The 17,512-nt window shown below is 35.0% G+C and overlaps 2 protein-coding genes across 2 annotated transcripts in view; one reads left to right on the top strand and one right to left on the bottom strand.

The window, feature by feature from the left end:
* Fastkd1 (FAST kinase domains 1) overlaps positions 1–10,939 on the top strand; it is a 52,843-nt gene extending 41,904 nt beyond the window's left edge. The window contains exon 15 of the mRNA XM_076865425.2: positions 10,688–10,939. Within this exon, the coding sequence (XP_076721540.1) occupies positions 10,688–10,702 (15 nt within the window). The 3' untranslated portion in view covers positions 10,703–10,939. The remainder of the gene's footprint in view (positions 1–10,687) is intronic.
* Positions 1,428–16,283, bottom strand: Klhl41 (kelch like family member 41). The gene is made up of 6 exons (XM_076865427.2): positions 15,100–16,283; positions 10,739–10,896; positions 10,540–10,647; positions 7,753–7,938; positions 6,682–6,828; positions 1,428–2,081 (listed from the first exon to the last, which is right to left on the bottom strand). The coding sequence occupies exons 1-6, from the start codon at positions 16,207–16,209 to the stop codon at positions 1,970–1,972; spliced, it is 1,821 nt and encodes a 606-aa protein (XP_076721542.1). The 5' UTR covers positions 16,210–16,283; the 3' UTR covers positions 1,428–1,969.
* Between the last annotated feature and the right edge of the window lie 1,229 nt (positions 16,284–17,512).

The raw sequence follows: 17,512 nt of genomic DNA on the forward strand, positions 1-17,512 counted from the left end.
CATGGAAATCTTGCTTAAATGATTCTGGTGTGTCTTTTGCTTCTTGTTACACACAATCTAACTTCTTATGTACCATATCTTTTACTCTTTTTTTTACTAGGCTGCTTGATTGAAATGGTTTTCTCTCTCTCTCTGTGTGTGTGTGTGTGTGTATATATAAAACAAGTCTTTTTTCATTGAGATTTAATTTATATACCATAAAATCCACACTTTTTTTGGTGGGGGTATTGGGGATTGAACTTAGGACACTCAACCACTGAGCCATATCCCCAGCTGTATTTTGTATTTTGTTTAAAGACAAGAGTCTCACTGACTTGATTAGTGCCTTGCCCTTGCTAAGGCTGGCTTTGAACTCTCAATCCTCCTGTCTCAGCCTTCCAAGCTGCTGGGATTACAGGCCTGTGCCACTGCGCCTGGCTTCCACCCTTTTCAAGTATATAATGTAGTCATTTTTAGTATATTGTGTAATTACCACCACTATCTAATTGAGCATTTTCATCCTCCCCTAAAGAAGCCCTGTAAAAAGTATTGTTTTTTACAACTTAATTTCATGTGTACATGGATAGTATTCTCTGCCTGAAAGTTACTTGTGTTCTGATTTTATGGTAAGTCTGTCTTATAGTTTTATCTGTCTCCCAGGTATGCCTTCCTGGACAACAAATTTTCCCCTACCCCTTCTCCTTAATATCTGTCTTTATAAACATTCTCTCCACCCCTTTATTTTCCTAAAATTTATTGTTGAAGAACCTGGGGTCTCCTACCTTTGGGATTTGTTATATACTCATGGTATATATTCAAATCAATATTTTTCAGTACAGAAAAGTAACCAGGCTTCTACTTCAGAGATCTAAAATGTTTTTGTTAAATATATTTTTATGTTTATGATAGAGAAAATAAAGCTGTATGAACACCTGTCTGTTCTTTCTGTAGCTGCTTGATGATCATGGGATGCTCCACATTGGTCTCAAATCTCAGAAAATATTGTGTAAGATAGCAGTCAGATACATGTCAACAAGATGTGTGTCTAGGATAAAAATGATGGTTAGTTGATGACTTGCACAGTTGAATTTGACAGACTGAGAAGTCAATTTATGATATACTCTAAGAAGAAATAGTGTAGGGTTGCATAGCCCAGAAAATGGAACCATTCAGTCATCTTTCCTACTATTAGAAATTTAGCAAATAGCCCTTTTATCTGAAATATAGTTAAAATTTAAACCAATGACTATATACCCTCTTCCACCCTCTGCCTCAGAAGTTTAAACAATCAGTCTGTTTCCTGCTGGCACTCATCCTCTTTTTGCAGATGGTTGTTAATGGTATGAAGACAATGATTTACTGGTTTTAAGTTAAAAGGTTTTTAAAATTTGATTTGGAGATTACAAATAATATACCAGTGTCGCAAAAAGAATGGAGAAAAAAAGGCATTTGGATTTGACTACTTTTACTTAAGAGACTTTTTCCCTTCAAATGAGACTCATTCATTACATTCCTTAAATATAACTTCCAAATAATTTTGTGACTTGTAATCTTTAATATAATGCATAGGATTCCTGTCATAGCTTGAAGCTTATATAAGGAATTTTTTTTAATATTTTAAAACATTTTAAGATTGGGGATGTATGTATTTAATTTGTAATAGAAAATAAGGGTAAAGGTCCCTATCAATACAAAGGATTAGGAAACTACTCAAATTTAGGAGCCTGCTTTACAATTCATTGAGTGAGACAAATTAACAAACATTTTTTCAACTTAATATTTAATTTCTTATTAGAAAATGATTTAAAGCTCTTATTATGACATTAAAGAGTCAATGACCAAGATTTTGATATTCTTTTTACCTCTTAGACAATAACTTATTTAATAATTTCTACATGAATCTCTGTACAGGCTTTAAAAAAACAGAATAAATTAAAGCACTATTATCCAAACAAACCACGTCTCAATCTATTCTGTTTTGTCACCTTGTTTATAGTTTAGACAGTTTGAAGAGATTTAGACGTGTTGCTAGGCAACTAGCTCCTGAAGCATAACGTATTTCCTTCAACATCCCGGCCCATTCTTTTTTATCATCTTCATACCTGATAGAGGGAAAAAAAAAATCAGTAAGCAGCTAGCTATTAAATAGATAGTTCTATAGGTTTCCTTGTGTTCCATATTCAAATGTGCATCTTTGAAAAAATTCCTATGGCTCTTACCCAGAGGAGGAGGAAGCCTGACTGGTAGAATAATACTTTAATTCCTTTCTAAATATGCATTTTCTCAATGAACATTTGCCTGATCTACTGCCACAGTATTTAATCTGGATACCTAGCAGTATAATCTCTGGGAATCAAACTGTCCCAAGAAGAGGAGTAATGGACACCTACATAGTTAACCATTCTTTGGACTGATGAAGATGGTTGGTCTCTATGAGTCACAGTAAGCAAACTCTTCCTTAAGATTAAGAACTGGGGGTGGAGTTGTGTCTCAGCGGTACATTGCTTGCCTAGCACGTGGGAGGTGCTGGATTCAATCCTCAGTACCACTTAACAGTAAATAAATAAATTAAAGGTATTGTGTCCAACTACAACTAAAGTTATACACACACACACACACACACACACACAAACACACACATATATAAAGATTCAGAACTGGGGTAAAGCAGGGACTATTAGCAGCCTTAATTATGATTTCAGTTGTTCCCATTCACTAGTACCTAGCTTGGCACCTCATATAAGGTGGTCAAGCCATAAAAAATTTGTTCCTCTTTCTCTTTTTCATTTGAGGACTACATAGACTTCACATTTGACTTTAGGTTAAGAACTGCTCTGCATCTCTGAATAGTCAAAGTTATGAAGATACGAGTTGAAATCCCTTTGAATGTGTTTGTGACATGTTTACTCTGCCTAGTGTCTAGAATGTTCTTCAAGTTTTGTCTGAGAAACGCTTAAATTCTGCCTTCTCTGAAGCCTTTCCTGCCTTCCTCAAGCAGTTTTCTTCATTTCTCATATAGTCCTTTGTATGATATTTATTATAGTAAATATTTAAAACTTTCTGTGTCCTCAATAAGCCAAAAGGTATTTAAGGACAACTAACATATTTTTCTACCATAGTATCAACTCCAGAAGCTATAAAGTCTTGGCACATAGGAAATACCCCAAATCATTCTATGATGAATCAGTGAGATTTAGAACAATTATTAAAATTAGCTGGTACTACTGGACATGGCGGTGCACTCCTATAATCCCAGCGACTCAGGAGCCTGAGATAAATTCAAGGACAGCCTCAGCAATTTAGCAAGGCCCTAAGCAATTTAGTGAGACTCTGTCTCAAAAAATAAAAAGGTCTGGGGATAGCTCAGTGGTAAAGCACCCCTGGATTCAATCCCCAGTACCAAAAAATATATATTATGTATGATATATTAGCTGATACCTACATAAAACTCATTATCTGGCTTAATTTCATCAGTGTACAAATTTAATTCTCAACAATAGTACTGGGCACTGAGTGATTTTTATGTAAAGAAAATTAGACAAAAATGTTTTACTGCTGATAAAAAAAACCTTAATTATATAAAATTTGGAGCAACATATAAAGAATTTAAAAAATGGTTTTAAATGACCTAAAGAAAAAGTGACCACATATAAGCATTAAGAGGTTGAGGCTAAATGTAATTTTAAAAAATTTTTAATATTTTTATATATCACAGTAAGATAGTCCATAGGCTTAAGAGTATGGAATACTGACTGAGAGTTTTCACCTTTGTGGATAGAGAGCAGAGAGCAGTTCACTGGGATTCAAGGACAAGTGAAGATCAATGGCTCTCAATTTTGGTGCATGTCCAAGTCACCTGGAGGACTTGTTGAAACAGATTTCTGAGCCACCTTCATAGCTTCCAATTCACCAGCTCTAAGGTGAGATCTAAGAATTTGCATTATAACAAGTGCACAGGTAATGCAGATGCTACTTTGGGAACCAAAGTAGATAAAAATAGATACAAATTTACAAACTTGACTGCATAATGGAACCTTCTGGAGATGTTAAAAATTCTGCTGCCTTGGGTTAGGATTGTGGCTCGGTGGTAGAGTGCTCGCCTAGCACATGTGAGGCCCTGGGTTCGATCCTCAGCACCACATAAAAATAAATAAAATAAAGATATAAAATAAAGATATTTATCCAACTACAACTAAAAAAAAAAAATTCTGCTGCCTCTAGGTGATGCTCACCTATAATCCCAGTTGCTTAGGAGGCTGAGGCAGGAGGATTTAGAGTTAAAAGCCGGCCTCAGCAATTTAGGGAGGCCCTAAACAACTCAGTGAAACCCTATCTCTAAATAAAATATAAAAAAGGGCTGGGTTTATGGCTCAGTGGTTAAGTACCCCTGGGTTCAATCATCAGGAAAAAAAAAAAATCTGCTGCTTAGTCCCTCTCCCAGAGACTGACTTAATTGGTATAGAGTGTGATTGATCTGGGTATGAGGATTTTTTAGAACTCTACAAATGATTCTACCGTGCAGCAAATTTAAGAATCACTGCTCTAGACATTACCCCAAATTAGAAAACACCAATTTCTAAATTTAAAAATTGAGAGTGACAAATGTCTCCTCTTTCCCCAATCCAGTGGTTCCCAAATTTGTCTGCACATGTGGAATCATCTGGGGACCTTTAGAAATTTTAAAAGGTTCAAACACAATTTCCAAGCCAGGGCCATATCCTAGACCAAATAAATCACAACCAACAGGGGAGGGGGAAAAAAAGCCTTACTACCTTTTGAAGTTCTCTAGTGATTGCAAATTGTGTAGAGAGGTTTGGGAACCACTACCCTAATTGGAAAATAAAACACAGTCAGACAGGATCCCTCTTTCAGGTTCCACTCAGCAACAGAGGCATTTTTAGCAGGAGAGTCTGTATTTTTCCTCCTGCTGAGGCAGTTTGGCTTTGACTACCATTAGGAACTGGAGTGGCTCATGTGAAGTTCAGCTTACTGATGGAATGATTCCTTACTAGGAGTGTTTCTCAGCCTTAGATGAACTTTTAGAATCATCTGAGAATGTTTTAAAAAATAGTGATGCTCAGGTCCTGCCTCCAGAAATTCTCCATTGGTCCGTGTGAAGGCCCAGGCACTGGCATATTTTAAAAGCATTGCAGGTAACTGCAACATACATTCAGGGTTGAGAATCAATGCCTGTTTACCTTCAGCATCTGGCCTTGTTTTCCAAAAATCCTAACCTCCCCACCCCGTTTTTTTTAAAAAAAAAAAAAACTATTGCTTTCACCCATCTAACCTTCTTGCTAATTCTAGTCATTGTGCTCCCTGGAAACCATCAGTTTGTTTGTTTTTTTTTTTTTTTTTGGTCCTTGACAACACAATTATTACAAGATAAGGAAATGGTATTTAATGCACAAAATAATGGTTTAGTTAAGCTACTAGATGTTCAGCCTTCCATTTCACCAGCTGGGAATAAAGCTTCTGCTATTTCAGGTATAGAACAAATAAAACCCACTGTGCATTCTCAGACTTAGTGGTCTGCTTTCACTAACTTGGTATAAGTGGAACTTTTCCAAAGTTGTACTTATAAACTTACATGTGCAAGCAAATCAACTTGTAATCTTGTTAGAATTCAGATTCTGATTCAGTAGGACTAAGGTGGAGCCTGGGATTCTGCATTTTTAAGTGATACCTAGGAGATGCCAGTAATGCTGAACTACAGACTATACTTTGATAGGAAAGCTCTGAATAAAATGATAACAGGATAGGAAAAGCATCCATCCTTGCAAGTGGGGGCTGGCTTTTAAGCTGATAGGAAAAGCATGAGCTTTCTGGGTGAGGGTACAGCACAAACTCACTAGGCTCACCTCGGGTGCCCAAAATCTACCTTCTGTAAGCTTAGATTAGCAAGTGCAGTGCCTGGGCTGAGGGCAGCAGAGGCCACTGGGCAGACACATGGTATTCTGATGGTGACCAAATATCTATATACCATAAGCCCTGCCAAGGACTCTGTGACTCCATGACATGAACTTAAGCTCCTGAGACTTCCTGGATGCACCTTGATCTCTTAGTTTTTCTGCATCAAACTCGATGGTAAAAATGTGTCCTTTTTAAAAAACATTTGACTAAAGTGGTTAATGAGTGACAATTGCAAGTGTCATACATGGGAGGAGTGGGTGCTAGCCACTCCTATCTGAGAGGTAAAATGGATTCCTGCTTTTACTGTTTTCTTTTTTAAAAAAAGGCTTTGTTAACTGAATCCTCAAACAATTAGAAGAATATTTAAATTCAAAATATGAATTTATGAATTCATGGAAAAATCAAAAGATTAAATATTCTTTCAGAACTGTGTTTTTTAAGTTAATAAACCCCTTGGTGGGAAGGTAGTGGTCTGTGCTCTACTGTATGCCTGGGGTATTAAATGCTTTCAGAGCTGGAATGGAGCTTAAAGGAGCAGTAGTCCAATTCTCATTTTAAAGATTAAGAAACAAACCCAATTAAGTTCTTTCCTAAGATCACAGTTAATCAGAAGCAGCACTTGACCCAGTAAGTGGCATGTGCAAAAGTTCAATTAGGCTTGAAGTATTTAGTCTACTACCAAGATGTAGCTTGCATGTTAAAAACTCTAGCTTATTATTTACCACAAAATTGTTTATCAATTATCAGTTATTTGACTTAATATTCAATTTTAAAAATTGGAGAACTTACTTCCATATGTCATTGACTTCAGTGGGTGCAAACTCTTTAGATTCCAGTTGAATCATAGCGAAACCACCAATGGCGTACAGGGATCCAGCAAGGGTGACCAAACTGATGGAGCTTCTTTCTTGGGGAAATTCAGTCATTACTTCCCATCTAGGTATTTTATTGAAAATGTAGTCATTGTAAAACTTGAAGAAATGCCAAATTTAAAATTCAAATGGTAAAAATTGAGAAATAAGCAACATTTTGGTATAATTTTGTCATTTAAAAAGCATTTAAATAAAAGCATCCATAAATATTAATGAAACTAAGAACACAATATTTATAATTTTGTGTGCTGATTCTTTTAACTTTTTACCTCATAAGTATTTACCTATCTTCAAAAACATTATTTTTAATGACCATTAAATCATTTTCTTTAAAAGTTCTTTATTATTTTCAGAAACCAAAGGCTATTCTGTAATCAGGCATACATAGTTTCTAAAAAAATAATAACAATGTTCTAATTTTTTTTCATTGCTAAACTAAGAGTATAAAAAGTCTATATTCATTCAGATGTGTGAACTAAAAAATTTTAAAAAGACTAATAGTATATAAAAATATGTCAAGTATCTTTTTACATTGCCAATAAAAGCTGAAAAATTAAAAATTTAAGAAAATTATAAAAAGCACAGAGTAATTAAACTTTTCGTACTTTACAAATGTCAATTATTAACAAGTGAAGATCTTTACATATTACAAATCAAATGACTACTGGAGACATGTATCCAGCTACATGTATATAACTGTTAAGAGGTATTACCTTGGCATGACTAAATTCACAAAATTAAATTAATAACAGGGCAACAGAACATGGCAACATTAGGGTCATGTGTTCCAAGTTATAAATGCACACAATGCACCAAAATGTTAGGAATTTAACACCCAGTAACAGCAGGAAAAAACCTAGATGATAATACTTCTTTAATCTGTGCCTCTCTGTCTTCTCCCCATGTTTTGGTTAGAAAGCTAAATTTCATCCAGATGTTAAACAATTAAAATGTACAGTGATTCACATGCTGTAGCAAGTCAACTCACTTATTGGTTTTGAGATCAAAAGCTTCAACTGAAGCTGTAAGACCATCTTCAGTAACACCTCCTGCAATCACAATTTTGCCTTTATGGACTGCCACTCCAAACATGGAACGAGGGGTTTTCATTGGGGCCAGATCTTTCCAGTCTCCTTTTTTGGGGTTATAGATAAACATCCTGTTTGTACACTTTCTGTAAATAGAAAAGACAACAAATGTTTATTTTATTCATCCATTTTTTTGAAAGCAACTTTAGTAATAATTTGGCTTTCCTTCTCTTCAAATAAAGTATATAGTACTTTATTTGAAGAAATCTAAGATTATAGAGTAGATAGCTAAATTATTCTCAGTATGTTCTTTGGTTTCTTAAAGTATTCATAATTGAGCGATGGGAGGCAGAATATGAAATAACTAATTCATTTAACTGGATAATTTGGTAATGCCAAACAAACAACAACAAAACCCAAAAAACCCTGTAACCCAACTTTTTAAAATATTATTTTTAGCTGTTGATAGAGCTTTATTTTACTTATGTATTTATACATGGTCCTGAGAATCCAACCCAGTACCTCACACATGCCAGGCAAGTATGCCACCTCTGAGATACAGCTCCAGCCCTATACCCCAACTTTTTATGGGGATAATTTTTTTCCTTAATCTTATAAAAGACCAGATATCTGAAGTAGAAACATTTACTCTAAATTTGACTATCTTGCTCTTATCAAGATAAGAGCTTTGGCAAGGGCACAGTGGCCCATGCCTGTAACCCCAGTAGCTCAGGAGGCTGAGGCAGGAGGATTGAGAGTTCAAAGCCAGCCACAGCAAAAGCGAGGTACTAAGCTAAGGAACTCAGTGAGACCCTGTCTCTAAGATAAAATAGGGCTGGGGATGTGGCTCAGTGGTTGAGTGCCCCTGAGTTCAATTCCCGGTATCGCCCTGCAAAAGATAAGAGCTTTGGGTTAGGGGGTTGTGGCTCAGTGGTAGAGCCCTTGCCTAGCATGTGTGAGGCACTGCGTTTGATTCTTAACACTGCATATAAATAAATAAATAAAATACATGTCCATCTACAATTAAAAAGATAGGAAAAAAATGATGAGTTTATCAAGAACAAGATACAAAATCACGTTCTTCAAATTCATTAACGGTAACTAGTACAATCAGCCTTGCTTTTTAAAATTTAAACAAATGTTTTTTGCCATACTAAAGATAGAACCCAGGGCCTCCTGCTTGGTAAGTGAGTACCCTACTACTGAGCTAAATCCTTAGCCCCATTCCTTACTTTTAGATAATAACTCATTTCAAAGTTCTTGACTTTGACATTTGACAAGTAATATTGTCATATCAATCGTATCCTCAAGATTCATATTCTTACTGACAAGACCTGTATGCTTCTTACTGACATATCAATTTCCTCTTTACTAATGTTACTTCAAGGAAACAATTTAAATCATTTGGCAGAGTTCCAATGTTTTCTAAGTCAAAATACTACTTAATTGAGATTTTTCATTCCATTTACTCAGGAAAAATGCCTCAGATAAGATTGGGTGCCATATTGGTTTATATACAGCTTCCTTAAATATTCATTTGATGGAAATCAGAAGGATTAAGGTGGATATGAAAATTTTAGATTATTATCTTTGCATATGGATAGATTGTATAAAAACAATTGCTTTTTAAAATCACACTTTTCTGTTATATTTTTAATTTTGACTAATAACCAGAATATAGAGTTCTTAACTTCTAACACATTTCCATATTTGATACTTTATTCTTCTTCTTTTTTTTTTTTAGATAGGGTCTTACTATGTTGCCTAGGCTGTTCTTGAACTCCTAGGCTCAAGTGATTCCCCAGGCTCAGCCTCCCCCGTAGCGAGGACTAAAAGCACATCTTACTGTGTCCAACCATGCCCTCACAATTTATAATTTTAGTTTATTTTTCAGGATTGGACATCTGTACTAATTAAACAGCCTGAAGAATTGATGACAAGCCAAATTAGGCAGAGTTTTCCAGAGCATCAGATTAATTTTCACAATGTAAACTGAAAGTGTGCATTTTACCAGAAAGGCTACTGGTTTAGTAACTGACTGACCTCTGAAGTACTCTGAACTCAGGTTACCTATCCCTTGAGAGTGCCTAGAAATCAAGTTAGGTTTATATGTGAAGCTTGGTCCTGGTTTTCTCATAAGAGACTCACACTAGAGGGAGATCAGGGAGTATTTTTTTCTGATTGATTAGTGCCTGTTGGAACAGTTGTTAAATATTTTGAATATTACTTCTGTCAAGGAGTAAATACATGACATTCTGCTGAAGAAATAACTGCCTGCTTTTCAATCACCATGCTTTTTAGTGGTATTTTCTATGCACTATTCTTTTAGTAGATATATTTTAAATATTACTACTAAAGAGTACATTGAAATTTTTATCTGTTTATAGATAATTGAATAAGAAAATTATAAAATACAGTTATAAATTAGCTATATAAAAGACTTGATTAAACTCCTAGTTTCTGCCTTTCCACCATCAGAATGTTTATAATTGAGGCTTTGTGCTCATTCCTAGTAGTATGCTGGGTATCTACATTTTTACTTTAGCAACTTATAAGTTTTACTTTCCTTTGGAAATCATGTATAATAACCTCCAATAATTTTTCACAATATTGTTTTGAAATTTTACTTCCAAAATATAAGTGACAAGTTCCATTTCAGTATGTAGATTCAAATGAAGAGAGGAAGAAACTGTTGTAATAAAAAGATCATCTGGTTATAAATCACAAGAAAATTTCAGAGTACTTACTTGTCATCTGTTTTTCCACCTAGACAATATATCATCCCATTATGTGAAATTACATTATGACCATAGACCTTGATAGGAAGACTTTTTACTTCATTCCATTTTGCAGCCCTAAAATTAAATGATAGAATTGATGTTTTGTCAATTCCAGGTTCCAAAAACATGAATATGTTGTAGGAACAGAAATGCCATGCCAACTTACACGGGATCATAGCATAATACTGAATCCAGCGAAGCCTCTGTTTGAAGGTCTTTGCCTGCAACCACATAGATTTTGTCATCTACCTCTCCCAGACCGAAGAGACACCTAGCTGAAGGCAGAGGTGGAAGTCCAACCCACTCAGATGCTATGTTATCAAGCTGGAAAAAAAATAAGGAATTGTGGAGCTTGGTAGAAAGAAGTTCCAAGTGTACCAAAAAGTAAGCTATACCTATGTTGTTTAAAATTCAAGGATCTCACAAGTAAAAGTATAATCCCAAAGTATCAGATTTTCATTCTGTTATCAAGAACAATGAGAAAATTTACTCAGCCTATAAAAATAGATAAAGTATCAAAATCTTGAATACTACAAATTGAACCCGGGTAAAGTATCAAAATCTTGAATACTACAAATTGAACCCGGGGTGCTTTACTTCTGGGCTGCATTGCCAATCCCTACATCAGCAGAGGTTAGTTAAAACAGTGGTTTCTCCTCAAATTTTCTTCCCATGTTGCCTTCTTCAGCTTTGAAATAAGGAATCTAATACTTTTAGAAAAATACTGGGGAAAGCCAGGCTGTCACAGAAGGGAGGGTCACAGTATGTGAATGACCCCTGAATGCTATTTTTAACATGATCCCCAAGCCGGCACCCGGGACAGCTGGACCTGTCGCTCAGTCTACAGACAACTGGGATATTAGGCAATGTCTTTTTTCATTCTTTTAAACATTTTGAGGTTCCCTATGTTTTACTTTATTATTTTTTAAAATATTTATTTATTTATTGTTGTAGGTGGACACAATATTTTTATTTCATTTTTATGTGGTGCTGAGGATTGAACCCAGTGCCTCACGTGTGCTAGGCAAGCACTCTATCACTGAGCCACAACCCCAGCCCCTATTTTATTATTTTTGATAAGGACAAGTATTAGTGTGAATTTCCTCATCTTTGGGGGAGTTATTTTAAATAGCTATCTCTTTTTAACTTATATTAAGAAGAACCTTGGCTCATTTTGCTACGGCCACTTCTCCAAGCCTACAATGGCCTGCTAGTGCCCATGCTTTAGGGTAGATAATACTGGCATGGCTGGCATCCATTTCAGCACTTATTAAGATTTTCCACTTTACATTTTAGAACAGCAAGGGAAAAGAAAACTGTTTTCTGAGGGAATATAGCTATGGATTTGTTCTCTCTGGTGCCATTTCTAGGTAGCAGAGGAAAAACGAATAAAACTGAGATTCATTGGATACCAAGAATACTTGTGAACAACAACAATAAAAAGCTATGGGACAGGGAAAGGTATCTGTGGATGCCTCTCAATACCTGGCTTAGTAACCCCAGTTAAACAATGACATGAGGGGTTTTAATCTCTGCATGCACATTATTAGGTTTGCATTCACTAATTTCAGCATCTAGATTTTGACCCCTAATGTTTTCATTTTTGAAAAAAAATTCTTTGATCAAGAAAGTGATATGGGTCTTGGGGTGTAGCTCAGTTGTAGAATACTTGCCTTGCATGTGCAAAAAAGAAGGTGGTATATAATAGAAATAATAATACATACACAGAGGTTTTCTATTCTTTTAATTTTTATTTATTTATTTTTGGTTTTGGTGCTGGAATGCTTTACCACTGAGCTATATCCCTATTCCCTTTAATTTTTAAATTTTGAGACAGGGTCTTGCTAAATTGCTCCAGGTGGCCTTGAACTTGTAATACTCCTGCCTCAGTCTCCTAAGTAATTGGAATTACACACTTAAGAGAGTTTTGATCCGGTGACAGGCTTTGAACCAAATGCTTTAGATAGGTAATCTCATTTAGTCTTCTAGGATAGGCAATTTTATTATCCCTGTTTTACAAACGAGGAAAGATTAATTTGCCCAAATTCACAAGCTTTTAGGGAGTATTCAAATCCAAGGAATATATAGTTTGTTTTTAAAAAATGGAACTTTGGTCAGCACACTACTAAGCTGAGGGCTCTGTCCCCACTTTGTCCTGTACTGTCTCTCTTCCCATATTGCTCCTCATGGGGCACGTTCTGTAGCAGATGGAATAGCAGTCTGCCTGCCAATCTTTTATGGATGAGCTGTCAAGCTATTTAAACTCTCTTGGTTCTACTTTTCTCATTGTTAAAATTAGGGCTTAGACCTAGATTACTTTAAAACCTGGTATTAAAAATTTGATGAATCTATTAATTCTTTGTATTAGGGTGAGGGTGGGGACAAAACTCTTACTAAGGCAAAAAATTCTTGTAATCTTTTTAAGCAGTCAATCAAAGGTCAAATTATTACTGAATTAATACACTTTAAACATATGTGACCAAGCAGAAAAATACCTGAAGTACTTATACAAATACTTTCTTGTGTGTTACAACCCTCTTTTATAGTCAGGTATTTTTAATTGTGGCGTCTTGTTCTACCATTTGTGCCTTTTAAAAGTGGCAGGGCATGGGTAATGACAGAGAGTTGACCTTCTAACTTTGTATAACTGTTTTAGTAGCTTTAAAGAATATTAAACAGGTTCTTGAGCCCGAAATAAGAAGCTGTATGAGTAATAGTAAGAGTAGTAATGGGATGGAAGAAAATAAAGATTAAGATTACACTGAACACTTGAAACAAAGGGGTTGGGTTGTAGATATATTTCATAAATTAAATGTGAAATGGAGTAAAACAAAACCTCAAGGAACTTTGGGTATTATTCTATGGCTATAACTATTCCTTGAATCTGACTTATCTGTTTTTCTCTCCCTCCCTTCCTTGTTCTCTTTCTCTCTCTCTCTCTATATATATATATTGTCTATGTTTTGATATTTTTACCTCTTGGCTATGTTTATAGTCTTTTTCATTGAATTTTCCTTTTATTTTTTAAAGAGAGAGTGAGAGAGAGGGAGAGAGAGAGAGAGAGAGAGAGAATTTTAACATTTATTTTTTAGTATTTGGTGGACACATCATCTTTGTTGGTATGTGGTGCTGAGGATCAAACCCGGGCCGCACGCATGCCAGGCGAGCGCACTACCGCTTGAGCCACATCCCCAGCCCCTAAATTTTCCCTTTTTGAAGCTTGTTTGAATTTAAAAGTAGGGCTTGGGAAGTTTGCTTCATATTAAAATGTTTATGATTTTTTTACAAAAAGTTTTAGTTGTGAATGGACACATATCTTTATTTATTTATTTTTATGTTTTGCTGAGGATTGAACCCAGTGCCTCACACATACTAGGCAAGTGCTCTACCACTGAGCATGACTACAGCTCCCTGTTTATGATATTTTTTACTGGGATTTTGAAAATTAAGAAACATGATTCATATGTATTATTATTACTTTATTTTCCAAGGCTAGAAAAATCAAAGGTAGTATTTGGTGAATGCATAGTATGTCATATATTTTGAGAGCATATTGTCACTGTGGTATGACATTCTACACTTGCTTATCTTTGGCCTTTCCAACTCAGTGCCGGAAGCCCCAAGCCATGATTAGCTATGATCTAAACAAACTCTTCTGAGATAGTTGTAACCTACATAGTATTGGTATTGGTATTATTTAAGATAAAGGTTAAGCCACTGTTTCCTTCATAAACTGACAAACTATAATGTATTGATATTATGAATCAAATTCCCTTCAAACAAACCACAGAGAGTTTATTAGTTTAGGAAGACTTATTTTCCTATAAATTTCTGTGGTAACACAAAAGATTGTTTTTTCTTTTTTTTTTTTTTTAAACAGATCATTAAGTTGAAATAATGTCTGATTATAACTGATCCAAATAAATGTGATAAAATAAACAGAAACTTCTAAGTATAACTCAAATCAGTGACACTTGTGCAGTTTTTCTATAAGGTAATCCAAAGTGTATAGAATATGTATATAAGTTCTTTTCATTTTGAACAAAATTATCTTTTAGGCAGTAGCCATAAATAAGAGATGAAATGCAACCTCTCAAAACTTCAACTTTAGGAAAAAAGGAAACTGGGAGAAAAAGAAAATTTGACCAGTTATCACTTTATAATGTGTAAAGTACTTTTATCTAAAGAAATAATTTGATTTAGGAAAAGACTTATCTATTTTTCAGGGAAGAGTATACAAAATTAGTTTTCACTAAACTACTGGACTTTGAAGGATTATAATTACCATCAACTATAAACATATGTTGGGTAAGACTATAAAGCAATTCTGCACCAAACCTTTTATTAAATATTAATAAGCAGTCGAATATTTTTGTCATTTCCCTAAGTAGTAAAAGTGCAAGGGACTACATACAATAGGATATCAGTTGAATATGATGCAAACAGCCTGAATAATTCACAAACTAGCTAATTGGATGTTGAAAAACAGCCTTACCTTTACACCTCTACTTAAATAGTCTTTCTTACCTGGAAAAAGTATGACTGTAGAGGTTGATCCTTATTTTCTTCATCCACATATAGTCCTCCTACCACATATACTTGATTTTGTTGGGTAACAATGCTGGAATGATTTCTGGGGATCTGCTCAGCCAGTGCAGTAAGGTAGCATTCATTTTCTGCAGGATCATAAGCTACTGCGGCTGTGTCATTAACCAATAGGATAAGGTCTTTGACAAACATTCCATGCCTGGGAATGTCGTTCAGGTAACCAGGAAGCAAATCTTCATCACCAACATCACCATTCACCTCACCCTCCTTAGTCTTCTCTGTATTTTTGCTAGGTTCTGGGAGTTTGCCTGCAAAAGCATCTTTTAGAACTTTGATTTTTTTCTGAAGTTCTGGGTTGCTTTTGATGATATCATCTTTCTCAACATGATCTTTAAAATATTTTTCTGTCATTAGGCGAAAACGAATACAATCAAACACTTCGCTAAGATTTTTCACCCTATTTTCTTTGTCTGTTCGCACCCATTTCATTACTGCCTCAAATACTGCTTCTTCCTTTTCTACATTTAGGCTGTCATTTGAAATGACTGAGATCAGTTCCTGTGGAGACAGCTGCATAAAGTCCTCTTCCTTACAAATCTGTACAAAGCGTTCAGACACAAATTCACGAGCAGAAATGGCGAGTCTCGGGCAATCAAGAAGAAGTCCTAATCTTAGGATGGCTAGACAATTACCAGGAGCAAGTCTTTTCTGAAGATAAGAAACGCAGACAGTGAACACTGAGGGGATCTGAAAGCGACTGGCCAATGCAAAAATATCTTGCACGTTTCCATCATTGAGATCGATACTGGCAGAGTACAGGTATTTGATGATCAAATCAAGCACAGCAGGGTCTACATTATCTAGTACAACCTCCTTTTTTTTCTCTTCATCAATTTCAGATAAAAAATACTCACGGAAATAAGGACTACAAGCGGACAAAATCAATCTGTGGCAAGGAAGACTTTTGTCACCGGCTTTTAGGGTGCAATCGATGAATTTTTTCTCATCCAGGAGATCTTTTAGACCATCCTGAAGAAGGGTGGATTGGTAAAGCCGCAGTTCCTCTGCGAGTTCCCGCTGGGAATCCATTTTGTGAGTAACCTGGGTAAGGAAGGGGACACTGAAGGCCTTAGCTCCTTGCAGCACACAGGTCTAGCTGTAAAAAGGCAGATCAGTGTGCTTTGCCCAGCTTGAAGCCTTTGCAATTTAATCCCACCAGCTAAATATAGATACCAACTCTAACAACGGGAATTTAGGAGACCTAGTTTGGAAAGCAGAGTTGTTCTTGCAGCTGTTATAGATTGATAGTAACAACTGGAACTTTTAATCACTAAGGAAACAGCTAAGAAACAAGACATTTAAGTGGAAAGCTTTAAAATGCATAAAGTATTAGAAGATTCACTAATAAAGGCTACCACAAGAAAATGTTTATTGAACCAACAGAAAAATGAATCATAAAAATGAGTCACTCCTCTAAAAATGGTCTAATGGCAAGCTACTTGGCTATCTGAATTAATGATGCAAAGGTCAAGAATATGAAGTGAGTTCATTTGACTTCTCATAAGCAAGATCCCCTTTCCAATAACTGTTACACATTTTTTATCTTTTACTCAAAACAGTGGGGTATAGATCTAAGTAAGAAACTTAAAGGTGTTTACTTATGTACTATAATTACAGTTTTATAAAACCTTTGAAATGATATCTTCATCAAAACAAAAATCACAATATAGAGAAACTAATTTTTAAAATAATGTCTTAAATATATACATAAACTGAAAAAACTTCATTAGTGAGAAAATTAAAATGAGTACTGAATTAAATTATAAAATTAAATTATTCACACCTGCCTTGTTGTGCAAAGGATTGAATGTGGCAAATAATACTAATTAAAATGAAGGCAAAAGAATAAATCATTCAGACTGAAGAAAAATAGGCAAACATCAACACTAGAGAAAGACTCCCACACACAAATGTGATCACTACAGGTATTCTGTAATTTCCAGTGTTGAAATTATCTTTCATTAAGTAAAAGTTAAGAAACAGGACAGATATAACCCTATGAGAACAATGTCATCAACAGAACACAGCAAAATCAGAATGAAGTGCTATATCAGCCATAGGGTTTAGAAAACAGATCTTATTTAAAAAATATATATGTAAATATATATAATTTTAATTTTATATAAAGTAAAATATGTATTTTATTATATATGCACATACACCCATATTAAGTATCGATTATAAGGGAACACTATTATGGGATGTATGAGTCATGATTTAAAATAATTGAACCTTTGCCCATACATAGATGGTATATACTTCTTCACAAAACACTTTATTACATAATCATAATCTAAACTCAGTAGAGCTTTAGAAATACTATAATTTCAAA

The sequence above is a fragment of the Callospermophilus lateralis genome, chromosome 9, assembly GCF_048772815.1.
Source record: "Callospermophilus lateralis isolate mCalLat2 chromosome 9, mCalLat2.hap1, whole genome shotgun sequence".
Lineage (NCBI taxonomy): Eukaryota > Metazoa > Chordata > Mammalia > Rodentia > Sciuridae > Callospermophilus > Callospermophilus lateralis.

Excerpts from the sequence above, each read along its gene's own strand:
- Klhl41 (XM_076865427.2), bottom strand. The coding sequence starts at position 16,209 with ATGGATTCCCAGCGGGAACTCGCAGAGGAACTGCGGCTTTACCAATCC. Across the intron at positions 6,829-7,752 it reads TTTGATCTCAAAACCAATAA|ATGGGAAGTAATGACTGAAT; the intron begins GTGAGTTGACTT and ends TAAAATACCTAG. Across the intron at positions 2,082-6,681 it reads GAAGTCAATGACATATGGAA|GTATGAAGATGATAAAAAAG; the intron begins GTAAGTTCTCCA and ends TCCCTCTATCAG.